The sequence below is a fragment of the Rhipicephalus microplus genome, chromosome X (assembly GCF_043290135.1).
Source record: "Rhipicephalus microplus isolate Deutch F79 chromosome X, USDA_Rmic, whole genome shotgun sequence".
NCBI lineage: Eukaryota > Metazoa > Arthropoda > Arachnida > Ixodida > Ixodidae > Rhipicephalus > Rhipicephalus microplus.
This window is the reverse complement of record NC_134710.1, coordinates 102,081,088-102,106,420: the sequence shown is the minus strand read 5'-3', so window position 1 is coordinate 102,106,420 and position 25,333 is coordinate 102,081,088. Positions and strand designations below refer to the sequence as shown.

General features: G+C 46.4%; 1 protein-coding gene across 1 annotated transcript in view; it reads right to left on the bottom strand.

Moving 5' to 3' along the window:
- The window catches only part of LOC119176291 (homeobox protein GHOX-7), an 83,508-nt gene that overhangs the window by 15,775 nt on the left and 42,400 nt on the right, over positions 1-25,333 (bottom strand). Inside the window, exon 2 of the mRNA XM_037427499.2 lies at positions 2,473-2,660. Within this exon, the coding sequence (XP_037283396.2) occupies positions 2,473-2,660 (188 nt within the window). The remainder of the gene's footprint in view (positions 1-2,472; positions 2,661-25,333) is intronic.

The window sequence follows — 25,333 nt, the reverse complement described above, 5'->3', positions numbered from 1 at the left end:
ACCCCCAGGCCATTTATAACGGATGAGGGTGTCCGTAAAAAAAGAGCGAACAACGACTACGTTGATTTACATCTTGCAGCAAGTTGCAGATTCTAAAGACCGCTCCCATCGAATTGGTTGGTTTATGGGGCTTCACGACGAGAAGTGACTCACCCCCGTATTCTATACCATCCCTTCACTCAACGCTTCACCTTCACTTGAGAAAGCCGATGGGAGCGCCATCTCTAAGAACGGCGAGCCACTGCGTATATTCTGCTGCGATTCTTGAGTAGCGCAGCGTCATTTTCAGCCGCGCAGTGGCGCACTGCTCAACTCTGTCAAGTGAAGGGTGAAAGTCGAGTCAAGGAGCGTTTGTGAATACGGGGGTTAGGCTATGAGTGACGTCATAGCGGAGGGCTCCGGATAATTTCGACTACCTGTGGTGCTTTAACATGCGCTGACATCCCACAGCAGGACATGGCCTCTAGCGTTCCGTCTCCATCCAAATGCGTCTGGCGTGGATGGGATCGTATACCATCATCTTTCGGGTCAGCAGCCGAACACCGTAACCCCTGTGAAACCACACTCTCCGATTCGCGCTGGTATCTGCTAGCTGCGACAAGATGCATAAATTGGCTTCTTCTATTCAGCTATTTTCCTGCCTCTTCATCCTATTCCAAGGGGTGTTCTGAGCGTTTACTGCAGTGTCGACATCATTTACTACGAACCGAGAGTAATTTCAAACCGCAGTGTGTCTGCTATAAGCGACATGACGTTGATTTTTAACGTCACTAGTGCTTCAGAACCATTTTTTTTTTCAATCTTGACGGTGGTTTCTTTCTGGTACGCAGCAATGCGATATATGTGGGTAGTTGTGTGGGTGTGGCAGGGTCGAGTGAATTTTTCAACCGGCGCCGTATTACTATATTATTCATTGCTATAGCTTGCATCTCCTCCAACTTTCATGCCATTTTCACTAAAGAGGGAGAAAGCGAAACAAGACAGGGCAGTCCCTCGAACTGGAAAGATGACTTCGATCGGCATGCCTTCAGCAGCGAGCACTAAAGCCTCCCGTGTATAATTTCCCGCATTGAATTCCCCACCCTTGAACGAAGTAGTGAACAAAACTTGTGTCGCTTCATGAAAGACCCTTGTGCACCAGCCTTTATAGCCCTATAGCTGCACGTAAGTAAGGCGAGACAGTGCGACCTGTCGTGGTAGCTTATCGGAGGTCGTTGCTTATCGTGCTGCTAAGCACGAGGGCGCGCGCTTGATTTGGCGAGGCCGAAATGCAACATCACACGTGTCAGCTTGCGACAGCTGGCACGAAAAAAAAAAGCGTCCTACACTTGCCATCATGACCACGAGCAGCGCTGGCCAACACATTCAGGTTTACATGCACTGACACCCAATAAAGCGGACCGGACGACGACAGTCACTGTAGGTCAATGGGTAGAGCCACGGAGACGTTATCCGAAGGATGTATACGCTCTAACAATTTTTCGGGAGTAACTGCACAGTTAACAAAAAAAGGGAGTTTTGCCCCTCCAACGCACGAACTGTGTTGCACACGGTGCTTCAACAATGGTGCCCTCCTCTTTTGTGCAAACGACCGACCAGTGCCTACATAACCCCGTTTCCTTCCAGACGATACCGTAGCGTGGCTTGGTGTAGTGCTCAGTGTACACGCATGCTGATTCAGTGGTCGTGAGTTCGAATTCCAAGTGTATGCTCAAATTTTTCTGAAAGTTAATTTGCATGTGATTTCTGTATATCGATTGTACATCTAATCACGTGCCTGTACAACTCTCAAAATGCTGGTCAAGTCAGCCAAGAACTGCAACTATTGCTCCTTTAGTAACTCTTAAAAAGTAACCGCGAGGTTGGGAAGCAACAAAATACCCCCAAAAAGGAAAAATGGCTGTGGCAGGTTAGGTATACTCCTCTAAAGGAGCAATCTCGATACCCTTCTTCCTCGCTTACTTCTCAGAGTATAAATTCGATTACGAACAGCAGCAAGTTGCCTTTTCGTCCATTTTAATTTCTCTACAATTCCGATATAAATACCACACTAAAGTTACAGAACTACAATGTCCCTACACTTTGCTTGGCGTGTTTGCGTCTTGAGTTGAGAATAACGTATAAAAATCAAGCCCTTGATCTATTCCTTTTATGGGTTCATAAAACTATTTGATCATTTGAAACGAAACGTTACGGTTGCTCAGTAACTATTGCATCAATTTCCTCATTTATTGCCCGTGTGCTCAGATTTGGGTGCACGTTAAAGAACCCCAGGTGGTCTAAATTTCCGGAGCCCTCCACTACGGCGTCTCTCATAATCGTATGGTGGTTTTGGGACGTTAAACCCCACATATCAATCAATCAATCAATCCTCATTTATTTTTCCATCACTTTTGTTGGTATATAAAGAAATAATTGTCGAACAGCCAGCGGCATCGAACTAAAACATGGGTGAAGAGTATTTCTTTTTACTTGGGTTTCGGTGAGGTTGAGTGATGAGGAGAACTCGGCGCGTTCGGCTATGCTCAGGTACTGCTTGACTCGGAACTTGCGCTCGAGCGCAAGCAGCTGCTGCGTCGTAAATGGAGTCCGTGGCTTGCGGTTGCTCTTGTGACGTCGTAGTTGACACTTGACCGGCAGTGAAGGTACCTCACCAGGCTCTGCAACGAAAAGACGTATACACGAGGACGCAAGTGAGAATTGTAATCTGTTAATAGAGCCACGTAACAAAGGTACGACGAGCATACACTAATTTCGTCTTCAGCTTGATGCATTCGCGTCTTACTAGGAAGAAGCGTGCAAAGTGCGCGATAACAACGCGTCATAAACGAACCTAAAACTACGCGCATTTCCATTACTTAACCGACTGTCACAATTGTTTAATTAATGCACAGAATACCTCGTGATCAGCACTTAGGTCACTGCGCACCCCAGCCTCATCATTTGTAACATCTCACATTCATGACTGTAGTATCCCTTTGCAGTCACGCTCAGAGTAATGTCGACGCTTCACAAAGATAATTGTACGTGCCATTCGCCACTCCATGTGCTATACAATGCTGATGTGTGTATATACCCACAGGCATAATCTGTTAGCATACACAATACGGGCAAGCTGGTCTCTTTCTGTCTTCAAAAGCTTTTTTTTTTACTTAGTGCCACATCACCTCGATTAATTACTCACCCCGTACAAAATGTACCCCTGAATCTAAACTGAGGTCTAGCACAAACTAAATGAGATATAGCACAAGAGAAGGTTTTTTTAAACAACGAAGGGCTTGCTAGATGCAGAATAACACATGTGTGAGCAGGTTGATATAGGTTCATAATGATGCAAAAGGTCGGTCTTGGATGGAAACAGAACGACAAGACAAAATACAGAACACGTATACTCAGAACTGAGGCTATTCTACGATGGGCTAATCATGGAGCCTATTGTCTAATCTCCAGACTACGCATAAAATATTTAATGACGCCGTTTCGTTAAATTCAGGCTCTAAACGTGACACTATGCATTACTGAACGCTAAGTAACACGATCACATCGAATGTGAAAGCTAATGACGCCAATTACGAGCTGTTTGAAATATACAATAATGTGCAATGCGCACATTTTATACTTTTTCCCAAGACGCATTATGCGCAGTTCAGGTACCTGCGTATTAGTCGCTTTGAGTCCTTCTATACACAAATATTAAGGGCCAGTATACTATATTACACATGCATATACAGAAACTAGTTTCAAGTTGTGCGAATGCCCCATTTTTAGATGAAATATTCTGCCTATAGCCGAATGACTTGATGCAAATCAACTGTTGCCTACCCATTAGGAGTGCGCAATAATATACTTTTTTCACAATCTCTTTTCAATTTTTTAGACTTACAATTTTAATTTCTATACAAGGCAGAGTTCAAGAGCACAGATTTGACACATAGTTAGCTACTTGCTGTAAAAATTGTTGAAGTTATTATAACTTATAACCATCAGATCAGGCGTGTCTCTTAGCTCACTGCATGGGCATCGACATGGTAAAGAACAGTATACTTCAGATCCCACATCATCCCCTTTGTAAATGGTTATCGAGTGCTTGTACCACACAGAAGGGGCCCGTCATTGTCGGAAATTCGGCAGATCCCACGTACCTTGGAAATCAATGTTATGAAAAGCATGCGGAGGGAAGGTGACTGTGTTGTTTTTTTTTATTGATTAAAGCGTTACGAAATAATGCTAACATATGTACAAATATTGCACGCAAAGACATATGTTGAACAGTCACACATGTTTTATATAAAAAGTTGTTTAATGTTGCGTTATGACGCCAACAGGAACATGGGCATTAGCAACGCCAAAAACACTAAGCTGATGATATGTAGCTCTTGTGCTCGCGAGTATGGTAGTCCTACACTGCTGCATAAATCAACTTCAACGGACGGCGTTTAACTACAATTTACCTCAACCCGACGAGAAGCCAGTGTCATGGGAGTACATATGTAACGTTTATAAAATTAGATAGCCTCTACCGCTGCAAACACAATTGATGTTTCAGCAACATTACACATGCATCAGGTATTTTTACAAAGCACTGCGAGGCCTGGCGTGACTCTGTGGTAGAATACTTGACTGCCCCGCAGAATACTAGAGTTTGGTTCTTGTTGGGAACCTGATTGCTATTATTTGAATTCGTTGAGTCAGCGCTGCTGATATCAACCTTTTTCTAATGCCTTCGCGTTAAAATTAGCCATGTCTGTTGTCGCCGTTCATGGGTATAGATATAAACTGTCTGTCCCCCCTTGGGCAGTGGCAAAACACCCGCATACCCGCCCTTATTATATTGATATGTGCCACACCTGTTCAGAGGAAAGGGTTTGACGGCGTACTTCAAAGAATTGCCACATTATTCATGCCGTGAACAGCGAAGTGATTTTCGTCAAATTATCTTACCCTGCAATTTTGGCTTTCCCCAAGTTAAGGGGGTGATAACAAGAGCACCCCGACGTAGGGGGCTGATAGATAGATAGATAGATAGATAGATAGATAGATAGATAGATAGATAGATAGATAGATAGATAGATAGATAGACAGATAGATAGATAGATAGATAGATAGATAGATAGATTTAAAATCTCTGCAGTACACAAAGATGATGATGTATTCTGACAAACGCTGAGACTTGCTTCACTGGATCAACACCGCGCGACACAGTAATGCTCAAATTTATTTCAATAAAAAGCGAGATGTAATGCCATACATGATCAGCTGCCGCCAATGCTTCTTCAACACATCAATAGCTTTCTCCGCTACTTAGAGTCACACTCGGCTTCCTGCGAAGAAAAATATTCACTTCAACCTATAGCGATGCCTACAAACTTTGTGACTCGTCTGCCATACCAGCTTGCCTCATCGTTTCCTTGCTGTTTAAACACACTCGCCCAAACTGCAGTTCTAGCGAGCGGTTGCTAAAGGAACCGCTACTCAAGGGTGCAGCTGTTCAATTCATTGGCGGTCACAATGAAAATAGAACTTAAATTCCCATCACCACCTGTGTAGCGAGCACCCGCCGGACTCAGTGTCTGTCAGGAGTAATTACAGCAGGTGAATTTAGATTAAGTGTCGTATATAAAGCAACGGGAGTTCTTTCGTTCAGTCCAGACTATGTTCCCCATCTCGTCTCATTAAGTATTTTTCTCGCAGCTCATGACAGAGAAACTCGGGAGCATTTCGCTGCCGTTGGCTGCTGATTATCATGCATTTCGTTGCAAGTGAGTGGAACCCGTTGCCGCGCGGCATACGCAGTAGTTGGAGAAACTCGTTTCTTGGACCGCGACACGACGCGCGTTCTGCTTACGATGTGGCGCGGCGTGAACCCGATGCACGCTGCCGGCGCCCGACCTCGACGGCGCCGAATTCATTCCGCGCGCTCTCGTCCCACCACGCGGCGCGCGTAACTGTGCAGTCACGAGCTGCTCGCCGACTTATTTGTCGTCGTTACTAATGGAGCTCCACGAGCGGTCGGCGAAGCGGCGTGCTTCCAACTCTCTTACGGCCTTCTTCGCGCACTCTTCAAACGCGCTCCCCGCCGAGTTCGTGGGCAGGATTAAAGGAAACCCCTGCCCACATGCGTGCTGCGCGGCCAGTTCAGCGACCACTGCTCTGACAATCACAAATGGGGTGCCCGCCGGCCGGCCTGCCCTTCTTCGTGCCGCCATGCTCGTGTCTTGAAGCGAGTATCGTTTATCTGTGCCAGAAGTGTAACCGCCGAATCTAAAGCTACCTTCTTGCGGCTTATTCCTAAAGTCCGACACGAATAAAAGGAAACTTGTAACAAAACCACCATGTTGGTAGTGAGTAGCACAAGTTGCTTGGGAGTGCTACGCCGATTCTCCTTCGTATTCCGATGAATTATTTAAAAACACGTTCCCTAGAACTGCCGTAACATTTAAAAAAAAGAAGAGAAGTGTTTCTATCTGTCCTTCAGACGAACGCTATGGTTTCCACCCTGCAGTGTTTACAGGTATATTGACTGGGCAGTTCCATGGTATGCGAACGAGAAACATTCGTCAGTTGGCATTCGATATACGATTGAAGTGAAAGAAAAATTAATATACCCGCACCGTAACCCTATTTACGTTTGGTATGAAAGGAATCGGATAAATATGCTGCGACATGCACCGTGATAGGTAGTCTTCGTAGTACGGCATATGCGTCCATTTTCTTCACGAAAGGCGCATAAGTACGGTAGCGTATAGAAAAGACTGGTATGTCATTAGGTCTAAGCGATTTTCTCATACCTGGACGGGTGGTGGTGGAAGCGCTTGTTTGAAAAAAAGGAGGCATGATCTTTGCCTCACCCGACGAGTTCCCTTTTGGCGAAGAAGACCTACCCAGCAGGGAGGGGGCGACCTTACGTTAAAGAAAATTAAAGATAGCGCGGAAGTTGACGGTCAAACATTGTTATGTTACCGTAATGTGATAACAATAATTTTAAAACGATGGTTCCAACAGCCTAGCTATCCATGCCTGACGTGGTATTCGTTGACGTTTCTTGGGTGATGCCTCAATGTAATCATAGTTGGCATAGAAAAAAAAACTGGTCGTTTCAATTAGGCTGCTCATGCATGATGAACTAGCTGCATTGCAGTGCCGTGAGACTGTAGAATCTGTGCTGATAGTTCAAGTTCAGTGCCGGCCCTCAGGAACAGATTAGCAGTGCGGAGGGGCCGGTTAAAAAAAAGAGAGGGGGGGGGGGGGGGCTCACCCCACAGCCTTTCTTTCCGACTTTGTCATCTAGTCGTGCTTTAGATTTGATGCTTTTTACATTTAGCTGCAAAGAACACCAGTCATATTGTCACAAATGACTCCAACTTTCGGGTCATCCGCGGGCCCCATCTTCCAAGGAAGGGCGCTTTTGTGTTGGGAGGACGACATCCGGCGATAACGACCCAGCGTGGCGCCGGCTCGTCTTCCCTGCACCTGTACCGAAAGGGGCACCAGCGGTCTAAAAAAGGAAAATTATCCCCAGATGGGACGGGAGCACGTGTACGCCCCTGAAGAGGTTTGGACTGCATTGGAATAGGCAGTTGACGTACAGCCAGCAACAAGTGCGGTCGTCGGTGTCGCGAGTCTCGCGTAGGCAGCGAGCATGGAGTGACCCGCGCAACGTATTGAGACGGCTGCAATTCCGGGCACCCTCGTCGTCTACCAAGCCGGCGAGATCTTCAGCGACACCCCGTCAACTCCCCTACGTGCACCAAGAGCTGGCCTGGTCCGTATGGAACTTTTTATTGTGACTTTTTTTAAACTGCTAATTTATTATAACCAGCCCTTTTTTAATATTTGTAGTGTGCGCTGCGTTGCACGTCGAAGCCCAGAAACGCGAGCCTGAGCTTTTTTTCTTTTTTTCGTAAATTTTCCTTGTCTCTCCTGAAGTTTCATCCTGTTGCTGTTTTATTAATATTCCGCGTATTTGTCTTTAGTCTGTATCTTTTGCAGTGTTCTTTAGCGTATTTTGTTTTGTAGCTGTTCTTTTCCATCGCATACCAGTTTTAGTCCTCTGTTATTTGTTAACTCCTGCCTTTGCCCTCTTTTTAATTAAATGCTTGTTTGTATGAAATCAAATTTCCGCGTCTGCTCTATGAGTGCGTCGGTCAGGCCAACACATCATCACACGTGCAACTCCGCACGGGTCGACCAACCTGCAAATAAATTTGAAATGTACCACTTCGAGGCCTTTCAGGCGTCGCAGGCTGAAGCGTAAAGTGGAAGTCTGCGAGTCTGCCGCACGTCGATGTTGGATCGGCGGGACCTCACCCGAAGTGTGCGACACATATTTATTCTTAGCCTCTCCGGAGTGTTTAATGTCACCTGGGCGTTTCCTTTCTTGCGGAGCACGTGGAGAAATTGCCATCGTAACAATTAACTATATCAGGAGACGAAGGCACATGGACAACATTAGGATTTGTCTGGTTGGTTGTATCGTACTGAAAGGTCTAGTGGCTAAAGCACTCGGCTGCTGACCCGCAGGTCGCAGGTTCGATTCACGGCTGCAGCGGCTGCATTTCCGATGGAGGCGGAAATGTTGTAGGCCCGTGTGCTCAGATTTGGGCACACGTTAAAGAACCCCAGGTGATCGAAATTTCCGGAGCCCTCCACTACGGCGTCTCTGATAATCATATGGTGGTTTTGGGACGTTAGACCCCACAAATCAATCAATCAAATCATGTATCGTACTGAAATAAGACTAAACTGTGCGAGAAGTAAAGACGAAAAGAAGGAATGCATACGACACCTAGAAGTGCAGTCCAAGAAACATGTGTGTGTGTGTGTGTGTGTGTGTGTGTGTATGTGTGTGTGTGTGTGTGTGTGTGTGTGTGTGTGTGTGAGTGTGTGTGTGTGTGTGTGTGTGTGTGTGTGTGAGTGTGTGTGTGTGTGTGTGTGAGTGTGTGTGTGTGTGTGTGTGTGTTTGTGTGTGTGTGTGTGTGTGTGTGTGTGTGTGTGTGTGTGTGTGTGTGTGTGTGTGTGTGTGTGTGTGTGTTTTCTTCTCATTCGTCTTAACCCATAGCAAAGTTTACCCTTACTTCCGAGAGACGAAATCTTCTTTCGAAAATCAGGAAGCGCCTTCGTGAAAAAATGGCTTCCTTTATATGCTTCAGCTTCACTGATTCGGTAGCGCACGCTTAGGTAGCCTGCATGCGAGCACTGCCGAAGTTCACAGATGGACATTTTTCAGAAACTGTTCGCGCGTACTTACAGGGAATACGCTAACAATCGACCAGCTACTTTTGATTTCGTACAACAGTGCACATTTAAGCTCGTATAAGGCAGAATTTCGACATAGAGCTATTATGCAGATCGTATATACCTACTGATCACAACAAGTAATAAAGGTCGGTTGAAATTAAAATACCTTCAACAAGAGATAATCCGCCCCTGCCGGCAATATAGTGCTGTAGGTTTACTTCGAGATTAATGCTTAAGTGTAAGCATTGTTGCGCTTCGCACGTTTGGCGCAAATGATGTTAGCTGCTGGGAGTTTACGCGCTGGAACCGCAACATGATTTTGAAACACGTCGTAAGCGAGAGCTTCAAAAAAAAAAAACCGCCCGCATCTACCCGCGGGGAAACTCAAGTAAATGCGTAAAAGGGGGGGGGGGGAGGGGTTTCACGTGATTGTTTCGTAATCGGGTATGATTTTGGAATGCTTAATTGTTATTTCGTCCTTATGATTCTTATTTATTGAATGAAGGAGAAGCGTTGCCTTCAACGGGTGGTCGGACGCTGATGTTGGGTTGTGCCCCACTACTGGTTGAAGGTACTGTTGCTTCTATCACATCCACTCGAGCCAAGCAAAGCGTCAAGTCAGGCGAAAGCCAAATCAAGATGCACTTGACTCAATTCCGAATGCACGATCTGGTGACTACATCTACGGGGTGGCCAGCAAACTTTTGTGCAGCGCGAGCAGTCGGTTTTCTTTTTACTGTAGCATGTACTAGTAAAAAGGGATGTAAGGGAGGGAGCAACAGTTGGCACGAGACGCGAGCATGCGCAGTGGTGTGTGGACGGCGCCACCGACACCAGATCGGCGACATGGTGCTACTAAGAAATTCTGCGCTTTTAAAAATTTTAACGGCCTTGGGTTTTTCAACGTGCACCTACATCTTTGTGCCGAAATATGTCTGCGACGGTCTGTATTGAAGCCACAGCTTTTCTGTCAGGAATTGAGCACTCTCACCACTGGATACCAGCACGTGTGTTTGTTGTGCATGTATGGTCGGAGCTTCTGTCGTCCCCACAACGCTCCCCGGGAGTTTTTTATAGATCGATGCTGTCTGCATGGGTCAATAATTGTTTTCTATTATTGGGAAAGGCAATTCACGGACAATTCAGACTGATCGTCATGTTCAGGTGGCTACGATGTCACAGTTTGGCTGTACCCATTAAAGGAAGGTGTAGGCCAGCCGTGAATATATACAAGAACTCGATGTGTACGTACAGCACTTACGAATTCATTGAACTGCGACAGTGGAAGCATGTGGCCGCTGGCACAAGGAGAGCCGCCCGTGGACACTGGTTAAGTCAAGTTGTTGCATTGTGGTATTACCGGCGGAAAGTTACGGAGTCGCTCTCCATCGAACCCGCCTCGATTGCGTGTCAGGCACGACACCTCCTTGCGCTCGCCATAGGCTTTGCTGAAAACACCTCGCGGATGCGCTCCAGGACATTTGTGTGCATACTTTCGAAGCAAAGTATGTTTTTTACTGTTAACATAACGATCTCCAACGAAGAGGAAGCACAACATAAATTATGGTCTATGTCTGTGTAAAAAACGGTCCGCCCGCTTCATGCGTTCACTGCGATATAGAGATCGAACCCACTGGCGTGAAATGTATAGTCAGTCGCTGAATGCATACTATGAGAAATATGGTGTTAGAGTAGAGTGCCCGTATACCCGAACGGAGAATAACAGAAAGAAACATCAAGTCCGTGACCGTAATGGTTCCCGGCGACCGGCGGAGTTTTGCATGTATGAGCATCTGCATATATGTTCGTACTGATGGTTTCACCTTCGTCACAAGCATGTTTTGGCGGCCATGCTGTGAACTTTAAGGCCGACAGAATATGAAGACTTGTAAGTGCAGAAACGATTGTTACGCGGACGCTATCAGAGCTGTTCAAGAAGAATTTTGTAACAACTACAGCTTCGGTGCGCCTGTGACTTCTTGTGATGTGCCGTCCCAACGTTTTCTTTCTGTAAAAGTTTCTATATGCCTTAAGTCATTTCACGAGTTGCCTCGCAGTGCCTATTGATCGCTCTTCTAAGTGAGGAATCGGCCACTGCTTCTGCTATTTCAGTTTGTTGGTTTCGTTTGGTGCTCCCACAATGAGCGAATGCAACGCTTTTTTTCTAATACTTACCCTAATTATTGTTTTCTTTGCATTTCACTAAACTTGCCACTCCCTACCATCTACACAATCATAGATCAAAGCTTCACGACTTCGAGAATGCTGGTGGAAAAAGAAGCGGTCTACGAGGCAATGTAGTAGCATGCAACGCCAAGGAAACGAAAGAAAATGCAGTAACGTTCGCTGGACTTGTTCCGAAAACGTCAGTGTGAAAAAGAACCCACATGAACTTGAAAGATTTAAGTGGATCAAGTGGGTCCAATTCAAGTAGTTATTGAAGTAACCTGAAGCTGCAAATTGGAGTAACAACGTGTTAAGAGTGAAATGGAAAATTTTATTATGTCTAGCATTGAAATTTTATGGCAGATATGGCAGTTATGGCAGTGTGCCGTGTCTACCGCAAACAGTGCGGCACATTTTCCACATAAATGAATAACGCTCCAAGAAAACGCATGAAGTTGAAGGCCCAACTTGAGTTTGAGAGTGGCGCGAATAAATTTGGGCTTGTTAGCACGTAGTGTTTCCTACAGGAGAATACACGATTGACTGAAAGTATGTTATTGCCAACATAAATTCAACTCACATCCCACGCAGCATTTGATTCGCTCGCTATGTACATCCACCAGTGAACGTCGAGTACAGCTTACTCAGGCGAAAGCCTTCGATTCCTCATCAAACGGGAAAATTGATCGTCGGCGTCCACGTCGGTGGCGTCAGCACGAGTAAAAATTAAAAAAAAGAATCACTATCTCGTGAAGACGTCACTATATTATGGCCCGGATTGCCTAAATTTGAGACACCGCTATGAGGTCGCCATGACACCACGTAACGTGACTTGAGATGAAGACGTGTTCACACGACAAGGTAGCTCCGATCACGGAGGCAGTTCGAAACCGCGTTAGGTGCAGAAATTTTTTGGAGCGGAGCTGACAAAAAAGAGGACAAGGTGGCTTTATCCTTGCGGTCATCTTAGGGGAATGCATAGGGGGCCCTGTTAGTTTTTTTTCTTAATCTAACGTATCTAAACAATGACTTAAGTATCTGCAGCCCATATTGTAGATGCTGAGCAGAGTTCGACGATCCAGATGTCGCAACGAAACGTTCTGATATGGTATGGCACGAGGTAAGAGGCAGCGCCTTTTCCATCCTGCGGGAGACAGTTACCATCAGCCGGCGGGAAGCCCATGCACTTGAACGATCATCTCAGTGTGCGCTTTCTGCTACTAAAGAACGCAGTCCCGACGCCGTAGCGAAAGCCATCGTCATGGAAGTGCTTGTTGCGCATACGACTCGTTGCCGATGACTGCTTCCCGCTTCTTAGATCCACAACCCTTGCTTATATACCGCAGTTTTTCGTCCCGCGGGTACTACTACAGCTTTACACTGGACTCCGTTGCGTACGTCCAGAACTGTGGCATCGAGCATCAAAAGAGTGGCTTGTTGGGCTGTGTTCGTGTGGTTCGTTCTTCGACCCTGTTTCTCGCGCGAAATTCTACTACGATGGCACCGAGCAGTAACAGTAGCTCGATCATGGCTTTCGAAGGCAGGCACTGCTAGTACAATGGGTTCAGATGAGTTTAAAATGCGAGAAGACCTCTACATTCGAACAGACCGCAGCACAGGTGGAGCTTGAAACTCGTTTGCAAAGCACGCAGCAATGTTCCACATGCAGCCGACGTGGCCGCTGAGGCCACGTGATCCTGCCAAGCACGTCACGCCAACGATGGGACCGACGTTTCCAGCGGTGGGCTTCGAGGCTAATACTCTTGCTTACACACAACAATCTGTCGACCATTTACAGCTCATAGCAGCACTAAAGTAAAGACACTGACATGAAAAGATATTCATGCATGTAACGCAAGAGGCTCATTTAACAGAAAATACCGTGTGATTGATTGATTGATTGATTGATTGATTGATTGATTGATATGCGGGGCTTAACGTCTGAAAAACACAATACGATTATGAGAGACGCCTTAGTGGAGCGCTCCGGAAATTTTGACAACCTGGGGTTCTTTAACGTGCACCATGATCTGAGCATACGGGCCTAAAGCATTTCCGCCCCCATAAGAAATGCAGCCGCTGCAGCCGGGATTCGACCCCGCGACCTGCGGGTCAGCAGCCCAGTACCTTATAGCCACTAGACCACCACGGCGGGGCAACATGCCATGTAAGAATTGGCGCTTCGGCATGCAAGTTTGGCCAGATTCTTGCTACAGCATGAAAGTCTGAAAATAATTAAAGGTCAGTGCAGAAGTTAACGAAACAACTCTACTTGAAAAGGTATTTTTGAAAGTATGTAAGAGGTTCAAATTACTATTCACAGAAACTGCCTTGTAAAAATTAAGGATTCGGTATATGACTATGGCCGCAATCTCACTTCTACACAAAAGCCTGCCAACCATTACAGTTCAGTGCAGCAGCAATAGACACAACCTCACAAGAAATGACGATAGTTACAGCGCGAAAACAAAACGACGACGCAGAGACAAGGACACGAAAGACACGAGCGCTAACTTCCAACTGAGTTTATTGCGCAGAGCGCGAAAATATGTAGAGACAGTAACCATGTGACAAAAACCATATGGCACAAAGAGCAGAACATGAGTAAGAGAAAAAAAAAAAACAATAGCACAGTAAAATTGCTAAGAAAAATCTAAAAGGAAACGAAACAGAAAAGTAAAGATAATGTAACTACATGCTCGCAAGAAAACCTTCGAGGAACCGTAGTTCCTTCTCGGGCAGAGCCACGGAAAGCTTGCTAATGCAAGCCACTTGTTCGCGTGCCATCTGCGCGGCCTCGACAATGACTCGGGTGCTCTCCTCTTTGTGCAGCGTCACCGTGTCCTTGAAAAGCGGCACACATTTGCACTCAGTGCAGTGCTGAGCAAGAAAACCATCTTTCCCGTTTCTAACATTGTTAGCGTATTCTCTCAGCTGATCGTTCAGACACCTTCCGGTCGTTCGGACATAACAGGCACCACATGAAAGGGGGGTCCTATAGACAACTTCCCGGGAGCATGCCACATACCTGTTTCTATGTTGAACTCTGCATTCCGTTGATGACTGCGTTTTCAGGGGGTTTGTAGATTTGGTGAGGCTGATTAATTTGAACGGTGCCGAGAACAGGACACGAACTCCAGCACGTTTTCCGAATTTCTTGAGCCTGTCAGATATCTGGTGCTTGTATGGAATCACGGCTGTCCTTTCACGTTCTGTATCCGTGTTGCTCGGGTTCTGCTGCTGCCTCTGCTCTGCCTTATTAGTCCGCAGGATAGTCTCAGCAACGGAAGCGATAAACGCCTCAGGGAAGCCCGAAGCCTTAAGCCGGGAAACTTGAGCTTTGAAGATCGCAGAGATATTGTGGGCACACGACCTATTTGCAGCCTATTGGTAACCGGAAGCAGTAATCATGTGTTAAGAACACCATGGCTCTCACGCTATACCGCAATGCATCAGTTTGCTGCCCCGCTGCTGCAACAAACCCCAATGTGGCACCTCAGTCCCGGAGTACTGAACACTTACGTATGAGGAATGGGAGTGCGCACATAGAGCATGCACTGTACCATAAAAACGGACATAAATATTTCACGCTCAGCTATTGTGCAGAGAGCGCGTCCAAATCGAACATGCTTGGCTAACACCGACGACATGTACGATTAAAGTAATTGCACGCGGCCATATCGATCTCTTACTGAGTGTGCGAGTCACTTCTCACTGGAAAAAACAGCGTGAAAAGGAACTGCCCACAAGTCAACCCCCAAATCCATATAGCATGTTATCCCTCCATAGCTCGTGGTCGTGCGGTTACGGGCAATCAGATCATGCAGCTCATCGCGTGGCCGAACGGTGACTTGTCATCGCGGCGACGATAATAGGGCACTCGCTGAGCCCGGAAGATCCGCCGACTAAGAAGTAAGTCCGCTGATATTTTAGCTCTACAAAGAAAGGCCGCTCTCTCCCCATCTGCTGCGGGGTCAGAGCGTGGCTCGCGTGTACGTGCCCGTAGCTCATTAACGACTGCGTCCTTTGGCCACGAGAGAGAGGGGGGCACCGACACGCGCTGTGACAGCTGCGCGGCGGGCCGCACTGTTGCTCCTCGTCTACGAAGGTTGGCGCGGTGAGGCACGATTAGCACTTCGGCCGCTGCCCGGGCGTCCATCACGCCTCGCACGGCCCCGCCTTGAAATCAATTAACGCCTGCAAATACTCGCGGCCTCCCCGGTCGTCGTCGGTGGTGGCAAGCAATTGCGGAATTTGCTTAGTAATTACTGGCGCTAATCGTGTTTAATTAAACCTGGACGCCGAGGTGCGCATCCCTCCCGCGTGGTGCAGGGAGGCGCGTCGCGGCGTTCCGAAAAAGAACGCGGCGCCCACGGACAGGAGCCCATTTATCACGGCCGATCGGCAGGTCCTTTCGGGCCGGCCGCGGCTAATAGCGGCGCGCTCCCCTTATCGCAGTCCCGTCTCAGCCTCCCCTTCTCATGCGTAGCGCTCCGTCACGGTGCGCGCATATGCGCGAGCATCAGTATCCTCGAAGAGGCCGCGGTTCTCGACGGACACGTCGTCGCAGATTTCGTTCAACCGCATTGCAATAGTTCTGCTATGGTCATCACGGTGCCTTGTAAGCAGAGAGGGAGAAAGGAAGAAACATAAAATTAGATATGGTACTACATTACTACGGCTATGAAACATGGATCCAAGGCGCAAGCAGGGAGATACACGTTGCACCGACGAAGGCGCGTGGTTGTTACACCTGTGAACTGAAGTTATAGCTTGAAAGTGCCCAAGATATTTATTGTTATAGTATTCGTATATTTTAGGCACCATCATGATGACAAATTCTCACGCTTGACCTGCCTTATCTGATGCACGCAGCCACGGTGGTCTAGTGGCTAAGGAACTCGGCTGCTGACTCGCAGGTCGCGGAATCGAATCCCGGCTGCGGCAGCTGCATTTCCGATGGAGGCGGAAATGTTGTAGGCCCATGTGCTCAGATTTGGTTGCACGTTAAAGAACCCCAGGTGGCCGAAATTTCCGGAGCTCTCCACAACAGCGTCTCTCATAATCGTATGGTGGTTTTGGGACGTTAAACCCCGTATATCAGTCAATCAAAGCTATACGCTGCTTCACGATAGCAATCAGTTATGCCTTCGCGCTTTCTAATGAATGGTTTATATCACCACTCACTTCTTGCGCCGTTTCTATGGTGTGACGCCTGGTGCGATGCTACGCATTAGGCGCCTAAAAAATATATTTTTTTTTTCCTTTTGAAGCGCTTTGAAGCAATGGCGTGACGTGGTGTACGTGTGGTAGAGCACCTAACAGCCATCGTAGAATGCTTAGGTTCGAGTCCGGATTGAACCCATGATTCTTATTAATTACCGCAATCGCAATAATTCGGTCACAATCAAACGCCGGTGACACCAGATTTTTCGCGACGCTGCAGCTAACCGTTCGCAACCATTGAAGACATGATGACATGTCATGAGGAAGCACAGAAAATGACATCGTACGCAGCTTCTGGAAAATAAGGTCGCTCGGTGTGTAGCTGTATGCCCACATTTCCCTTTTAAGCGGGGAAACCAAATGACGAAAGTGTTTGTGCGTGAGAAGCCCACCTTGATGAAAGTCGGGGCCAATGACTCTGGCGCGAACGCTCTCATACTGCAGTGCACCCACAGAGGCTACGGCAGCGGGGAGTCAAGATTAATAGCCGGTTTTGGCCGGTAATAAGCTTAAACAGTGTGCACGTCGAGCCGTGATTTATGCGTCTTTGAAGTGAGCTCCTCTTTCTGCCTTTCAATCTTCGCCTGAGTACGATATGCTCAGCTTTGCCTGCGTGTGTATGCGCAGCAGTCACCCAACTCCACCTTCTTATTCGTTATATTCTCCAACTTTTCCGTTGCGATACAGACATCTCTTTCCGTCTTCCCCTTCGAAAAAAAAAAGTATACATCCAAGATGATTGCGACTTCTATGTTGTTGATTGCATGCATAGTTCGGCTGAGGTCTTTTATGAAAGCTCGTTTGCTTGTTTAGTCCGTTTAGTCAAAGTATATAAGACATTCCACGATGCGTCATATAGAAGACGAAGTAAGCGCCTCAGGCCTTATTTCTTTATCACAAGTGCTTAATTTTACAGACTGGCCATCGCCCATGAAAATTAATAAAGAGCTGAAGAAACGTTGCGCTTTTGCTGTGGTTTCTCAATCCTGAAATTTGTGCAATGAGAAAAATAAGTAAAAACTTATGTATACGAATGTGATGGAGTAGTTATCAAATACCTTTGGCCATAGGTGAGCGTGCATCAATGTGTGTTGCATTATTTTACTCGTCACTGTGGCTATGTAGTGTCATGGCTGTGCAATTGCGCTGTTCGTGTATTTAGATACCTGTGCACGTTAATGGACATGGTGACATCAACCGTAATCCAAATATTTCTCCTATATACACAATGTGCCTCACACCCGGTTAGTGGTTCTTGCGCACGCAAAAGAAAAAAAGAAGAGACGTTCCAAATTATATTTTCATTTCGTATATTTATAAGTGTCTCAATGCACAGCGGCATCCTTTGTTATTAGGCTGCACTACTGCGATTCTGAAACAGCGCTGTCACATAATTTTGCAGAATCTCTCCTCCTCCTTACTGCTATCGAAACACCGTTTCACGCCAGCATTTTAACGAAGTCCAGATGCAAACGTGCCCCTTACATCTGTAAGAACACTGCAGTGGGCATAGCAAATTCATACAATACAAGCAAAATTTGCGCGCTAAAGCATTTTGCAAAGATAAGCGTGTGCTCACACCATATGAGCCAAGATTGAAAATTCGATAACTGCAATCTAGGAATAAGAGCAAATATTTGAAATCTAAACCTGTTACATTAAACATCCTTTGGGGAGTTGATTACCGTGCACAATTGCTCACAAACTGGTAAAAAAAAAAGAAATAGATCTATAGCCTTTCTTTAGCTCTCCCTCCAGCCAGACACCTCCTGGGTAGCCCGACACACCGGTGGGGCTGGCGATATTCCGCGGCCACCATTCAGTTAAATCTAGGAAGTGTTATTAAGCACCTGTAGGACGGGATGTGCTGCACTACCATAGCAATGTCTGAACCTGAATGAGTGATGCAGGACGTTCCGTTTGAGTAGTGCCTTGGGTCCGCTCGCCAGCGTCTTGCTTGAAATGGTCACATTGATTCGCGCTTTATTGACGTCATTCATTGAGCTCATTCAAAACGAGACGCATCTCAGGAATACTATCTTTGAGTCAGACTTAATGCCTATACGGCAAGAAGAAGACCCACCTTTTGACCGTGATTTCGAAAGCTTGAGAACATTTATATATGTCTTTTGCATTAGTATCCACCGTCCCACCCAAGCCGTCATTGTGCAACGAATAGCACGTCTTTAATGTACCATGTACCGTAACACATCTTTAAATACACCTTGCACTGTAAATTTGTGTGGGACATCATTGCAGTTGTGGAGTTCATTCAGTGTGTGTGCTCTTGTGGTTCTGAAATGCTTGACGTTGTGGTGTAACGGATAAGGTACTCGGCTGCTGACCCACACGTCGCGGAATTGAATCCTGGCTGCAGCGGCTACATTTTCGATGCAGGTGAAAATGATGTAGACCCGTGTTTTCACATTTGGGTGCACGTTAAAGAACCCTAGGTGGTGGAAATTTTCGGAGCCCTCCACTACGGCATCTCACATAATCGTGCGATGGTTTTGGGACGTTAAACCCCACATATCAATCAATTTGAAATGCTGGACGCATATATTGTGACAATCATCATTAGGCGGTCTCTGCCGCAATTTTCTATATAAGGTTATGAAAGGCTTATATGGCTTATGAGAAAAAAGGGCCAGCGTATACGGTGGTGTGAAAGAGATAGGCGCATGAAGTCGGGTGGGCCTATTACGGAGCTAGCGCAAAAACATGCCAGAGACAGAAATCCTCAGCGCATAATGCAGTACGTTAAGTGTATGCCAAGTTATTATACGTCATGATTGGTGAAATAGAGGAATCAAACGTGAAATAAGGCGAATTCGAGAAACTTAACGGTAAATTAACGCGTGAATTTAAGGTGAATCAAAGCGAGTTAGAATAGTAAATGCATGCAAGTGAATCGAATGTGAATCAACACCTCGGCGACCAAGCCTCAGCATGCAAAACCAGTGGCGAAGTCTATAGTGACGAACAACAGGAAGTAAGAATGCCATGAACTGAGAACGTGAAAGTAATCTACTAATTTAGTCTTTCGTGAGCTCCTTAGCGTTAGCTAACAGCACTTGAAATCCTTTATTACTAATTTGATGGCTTTAAAAAAAGTGATGATTGTCAAATAACCTTCAGAGCGCCTCGTACAAACATTGCGCGCGGTAATGCCGAAAAAAAAAAAGCTAGAAAGAAGGGACAGAGAGAAACAGCTTTGTACGCTTCATATTTCTGTCGTGCACAAGGACGTCCAAGCTCAGAAATTCGGACAAGTTCCTTTATGTCGATAGAGACATAACCTATTCGTTTAGAAGAATCAACTTATGGCTGTGTAAAATATTGGGTTCTGTCACCTCAGTCACGACATCAAACTTGCTGATTGCACGTTCAATTATTTCTACGCTGAAGTAGCCCATACCGAGACATCCGAAGCGCATGCAGCTACTTCTTTCTTTCTTTCTTTTTTTCATTCTTCTTTCCTTCTTTCTTTCTTTCTTTCTTTCTTTCTTTCTTTCTTTCTTTCTTTCTTTCTTTCTTTGTTTCTTTCTCTTGTTTCATCCTCTTACTAAGAGTTGACTGCACCCGTGCGCGCTGCGCGGTTTGGTAGACAGGGAAATGAAGCGTGCGTTGCCGCCCCGGCTGAACCTAATCTTGATTAAATATTTTCCTCATACGCAGATTATGAGTAAGCGCAAGTCACGCGTGTTGTCAGGAGAAGGCGACCCAAGGCGCGCTCTCTGTCGGCGGCCGCGCGACGCACGCACACGCGGCCACAGGATATACCTACGCTCCCAAAGAGCAGCGACGGAAGCTCCACGCGGCCGGCCGCCGTTTTCAAAACCAGTCGCGGGGCCCCCTCAGCCCGGCGACGGCCAGTTCCACGTTTGTTTTCTTTCGCCCCGCACTTTTCCATGGCAATCTATCTCCGGCGATTGATTATAAATTGGACTTGTCAAATTGAAGCGATTCTTGAAATGAAGATTAATTACGGCTGTTAGCTCGTGGTCGCGTCGGCATTTTCGTTTTGATCAGTAACATCAGAAAACAGAAGCTGTCGGAGGAGGAGGAAGGACGCGGAGTGGACTCTGCCAGGAAAAAAAATAAACGACGCTTCGGTGTCCTCGAAAGGATGTGGCATGCAGTAATTGCGGAGCGGTCGCATATATATCCGCCGGTGCCGCTCGCCTGGCGGCAGCCGGATAATCCACGTCGGCTGAGCAAAAGAAGATCTCTCCTGGCGGCCTCTTCCTTACCCTCCCCCCTCTCGAGCTGCCCGCACGTACACTTTTGTTTTTGTTTTGGCTTTTGCCGTGTGTACATTGGACTATGGCTTGAAAAATTGTTTCGGCATGCGATATCACTCCGCCGACCCTTTGGAGGCCTTCGGGGCAGAATGCGAAGTAAAAACAAAGAAGGGAGGACTGCCACTGCGCGCATACACATTGCGTGGCCGATCTCTCAGCAAGACGGCAGCGACTCAGATGCCACTTTTTTGGATATTTAAACTGACGGACTTTCCCTTTGACCGAGCGCACCCTTCTCCGTCCAGCCCGCTGGCTCGTGGGTTTTCTTTTTTTTTTCGCATTCGTCTTGCGTATAGCGTCGGCTGTGGTGACTCTTATCGCCGGCACGGCGTGTGCATGGTAAGTCATATTAAGCAACCTTATCGACTTCGGCATTTATGCTCGGCGTGGCTGTGAAGCGGCCGATACTTCAGTGCCTGGTTCGACTAGCTCCGCCCGTCCCCGTTATTTGTGAATTATAAAATGTATGGCGCTTCTGTTTGATGTAGGAGCAAGCAAGGATAAATTTGTTCGTCTGTGAAGAGTGTCATGCTGGTACAATTAAGGCGCACGTTTGAATGCTGATAAGGTGGGACACTTGTGCAGAAGAGACTAATTAACGCAGTCTGCTCAACTAAATAGTTGCTGTTGCTCCCCCTCTGCCCCTTTTTGTTTTCTTATATTTGTTGCATCTCGACGCATGAGGCGTTGTGTATAGACGATTGCTCGTACAGATATTTTTAGGACAGCCCCGCCGCGGTGGTCTAGTGTCTAAGGTACTCGGCTGCTGACCCGCAGGTCGTGAGTTCGAATCCCGGCTGCGGCGGCTGCATTTCCGATGAAGGTGGACATGGTGTAGGCCCGTGTGCTGAGATTTGGGTGCACGTTAAAGAACCCTAGGTGGTCGAAATCTCCGGAGTTCTCCACTACAGCATCTTTCATAATAATACATTGGTTTTGCGACGTTAAATCCCAACAATCATTAATATCAGGGTTGTTCTATCGCTTCTTTGTGTTTTTATTCATTTATAAGCGTTACGCTATAACGTATGGCACGAAAACTTTTTAATGAATGTCTGTTGTTTCACACAGAACACTTTAAGTTAGGGTAAACATTTAATTGGCACTGAAGATCACAAGCGTGATTTCGCGCTGACTTTGAGCGGGCAAGAGGCGATTTCGAACGCAACGTAAACTAGCTAGCTTAAATAATGATATAAACCATACAGTTGATCATCTTGTGTATTGGTTGTTCCGGTTGGGAGCGCTGTAGTGCAAAGCTTTCAGTATATAAACTAAGACGGTGTAGGGAGAGGTACAAACTTTCATGACAAAAAAGCGAAATAAAAATTGCGGTTTCACTTATACGGGGTGTTTCAAGAAATATGTCCAACATTATTTTAAAATAAAGAAAACAAGCATCTGCGCGCTACCTGTGGTGTTCCCTTTACTCTGGAAGGAGGCATTTTCAGATATGCACTGAATATACTTACGGAAGTAATTATGGAAGTTTGAACAATTACCATTTAAACTAATGGAAATAGCCGATTGTGTCTATATATGAGTGAATTCAAGTCCTTCTTGCGAATAGATGGCTTTCCCTGACGTCACTCAAACCACTATGTTAGTGAACCGCATGGCACCCGTAAGGTTTGTGACGTCATGCGTTCATGTTATCATTATATCACTTGCAAGTCCTTTCGTTATTGGCGGATAGAGGCCAATAAAATTCTGGCTGAATTCCTGTCATACTGAAGGAGTTCAAGCGTGAGGCGATTATGCTGCCACTACGTCATCAAGGCCACCTTGTTGGGGAACCAGTACGTTATGGAGCTGCGACCATGACGTCACGTGTGAGCTACCTATAGTTCATAGCCACTATGAAGTTTTTGGAGAGCGGCCACTGGTAATCACCGCGGAGCGATGAAATCTGGCTAATTTAGCGGGTGAAACTGATTGATATGTGGGGTTTAACGTCCCAAAACCACTATATGATTATGAGAGACGCCGTAGTGGAGGGCTCCGGAAATTTAGACCACCTGGGGTTCTTTAACGTGCACCCAAATCTGAGCACACGGGCCTACAACATTTCCGCCTCCATCGGAAATGCAGCCGCCGCAGCCGGGATTCGAACCCGCGCCCTGCGGGTCAGCAAGCGGGTGAAACTGAGACAGACGCACCAAACAGCACATCTACCATCCACTTCGAAAACGTCCCCAGTGAAGATACTGCTTCCCTCGCATTGGGGGAGGAGGATGGGCGAGCGTCGATAAGTGGTAGATAGACTATTGATAACGGCGAAGGAAACAGTGTCGTCACTCAGGGTGTTTTCGAAACATAAAGTAGAGTCGTTGTTTCGGTGCAACGCTTTCAATTTTGCCTGCTAATTTAGCCAGATTCCATCACTCCGGGGTTATTGCCAGTGACCAGCTTGCACAAATTTCAAAGTCTCTATGGACTATTCCCAGGAAGGACTTGAATTCGCTCATAGAACTCAATCGGCTATTTACACTGGTTTGAAAGTTAATTGCTTTGATTTCCATATTTACTGCCGTAATTAAGGTTTGTGCGCATGTGAAGATGCCTTCTTCCATACTAAAGCGAACGTCGCAGGTAGCATGCAGACGCCTCCTTTCTGTAATACTTAATTAATAGTGGACACATTTCTTGAAACATCCTGTATACGGTCCAATATATTCACACAGATTGAAGACGTCAGCCACAAAAAAAAAGTAAAGCACAAATAGAGGTTTAGAACGAACAAACATGTAATCATAAAATCTGGGGGTTTAGATTGCGAAAACCACGATATGATATCGAGGCACGGCGTAGTCGACAGCTTAGGGAATTTCCATCATCTCTTGCTCGTTAACGTGCACCAGCATCGCTCAGTACATACTTCTATAGCATTTCGCCTTGATAGAAACGCCGCCGACGCTGCTGGTATCGAACCCGCGTCTTTTGGAACAAACTTCTATTTCGTTTCGTGCATTCCATGTGGTTTTTGTCGTGTCAGACACAATGCTTATTTTTTATAAAAGCAATATCAACAATCCTGAGCTCTGCTGTTCAACTACGCGGAGATAACAGAGAGTGGTTCAACAAGTTTAGAATAATTAGTCACGAAAAAATACTCCGAATGATAATAAAAATTCATAAACGCCTAAACTTCGCCTTTAGTAGTTGAATGCGATAGAGATATTCTGTCCGTACCTCTAACACTTTGTGCATACTTTTTATTGTATGATTTTACTCCAGAAGTTCAAATTGTGGATTACTAGAATGTAATCCATAAAGTTGAAAGTAGCTTTTGTCAGCGAAGCTTCGCATATGGCTGCAATCTGTGTAATGGGTATAGCATGCTTTAAAACGCGAGGAATTCGTGTGAAATGTTTTAGAACTTGCTATGAGCCCGCTAAGTGGTCTTACTGGGGGAATAGGCGCAGTAACGTGTGTGCCTTTTGTATTGAGTGACGCACTTTAAAAATCCACAAAACAGCAACGTAGAGAATTTTTTTTTGGGGGGGGGGGGGGGGGGCGGCACTCTTTTGAAACGGTCATTTTTTTTTCCTGTGTGTGCCATAGCGAAAAAAGCTCGGGAGGCAGGGGATGGGTGTGTAGGACGAGATTGGTGAGTAACCCCATAACTATGCGACTGCTACGAAGTCGTTATGATAATGACATGTTCTCACGCCCTATGGCAATGTATCCTTGTACCACGCAATATTACTACAATATTACATGTTGTACTGTGAATCATGTATACAGGAAGCGTGTGTTTGTAAAGCATAAAAATTATTTTCACTGCATTTCCATGCAAAGAAATTTTTAGGGGCGAAGCTCCTTATGCCGTGGGTCGGGCGTCCATGATATTAGTAGTAGTAGTAGTACTAGTAAGTAGTAGTAGTAGTAGTAGTAGTAGTAGTAGTAGTAGTAGTAGTAGTGGTGGTAGTAGTAGGTAGCCACATCTCCTTTCGTCCTTAGAATGTCCGCCGGATGGCGGTACTTCTATATGATGAATATACGATGAAAAGATGCGAGATGGCGGTACTTGAAGTGTCCACTAGACGTACGGACGGAGGGATGCATGGACGGAGAGACAGACTGAGGCTCGGACGGATGGATGAACGGACGCACAGAAGGTTGCGCGGACGGATGGACGCATGGTACGAACGCAGGGACCCACGCACGAACGGACAGACGGACGCACGCATGGACGGGCGAAGAGATGCATGGACGGATGGTTGAACGGACGCACGAACGGACAGACAAAGCAAGAACGAATGGACGGACAGAAGCGCGGACGAACTGACGGACGCTTCGGCCCACTCATCACCATTCAGTTCATGGACATGCTGTGATTTTTTTCACTGTATTTACCAGCTAAGTGGCTAAATGGTGACACGCGAACGACATTGGTT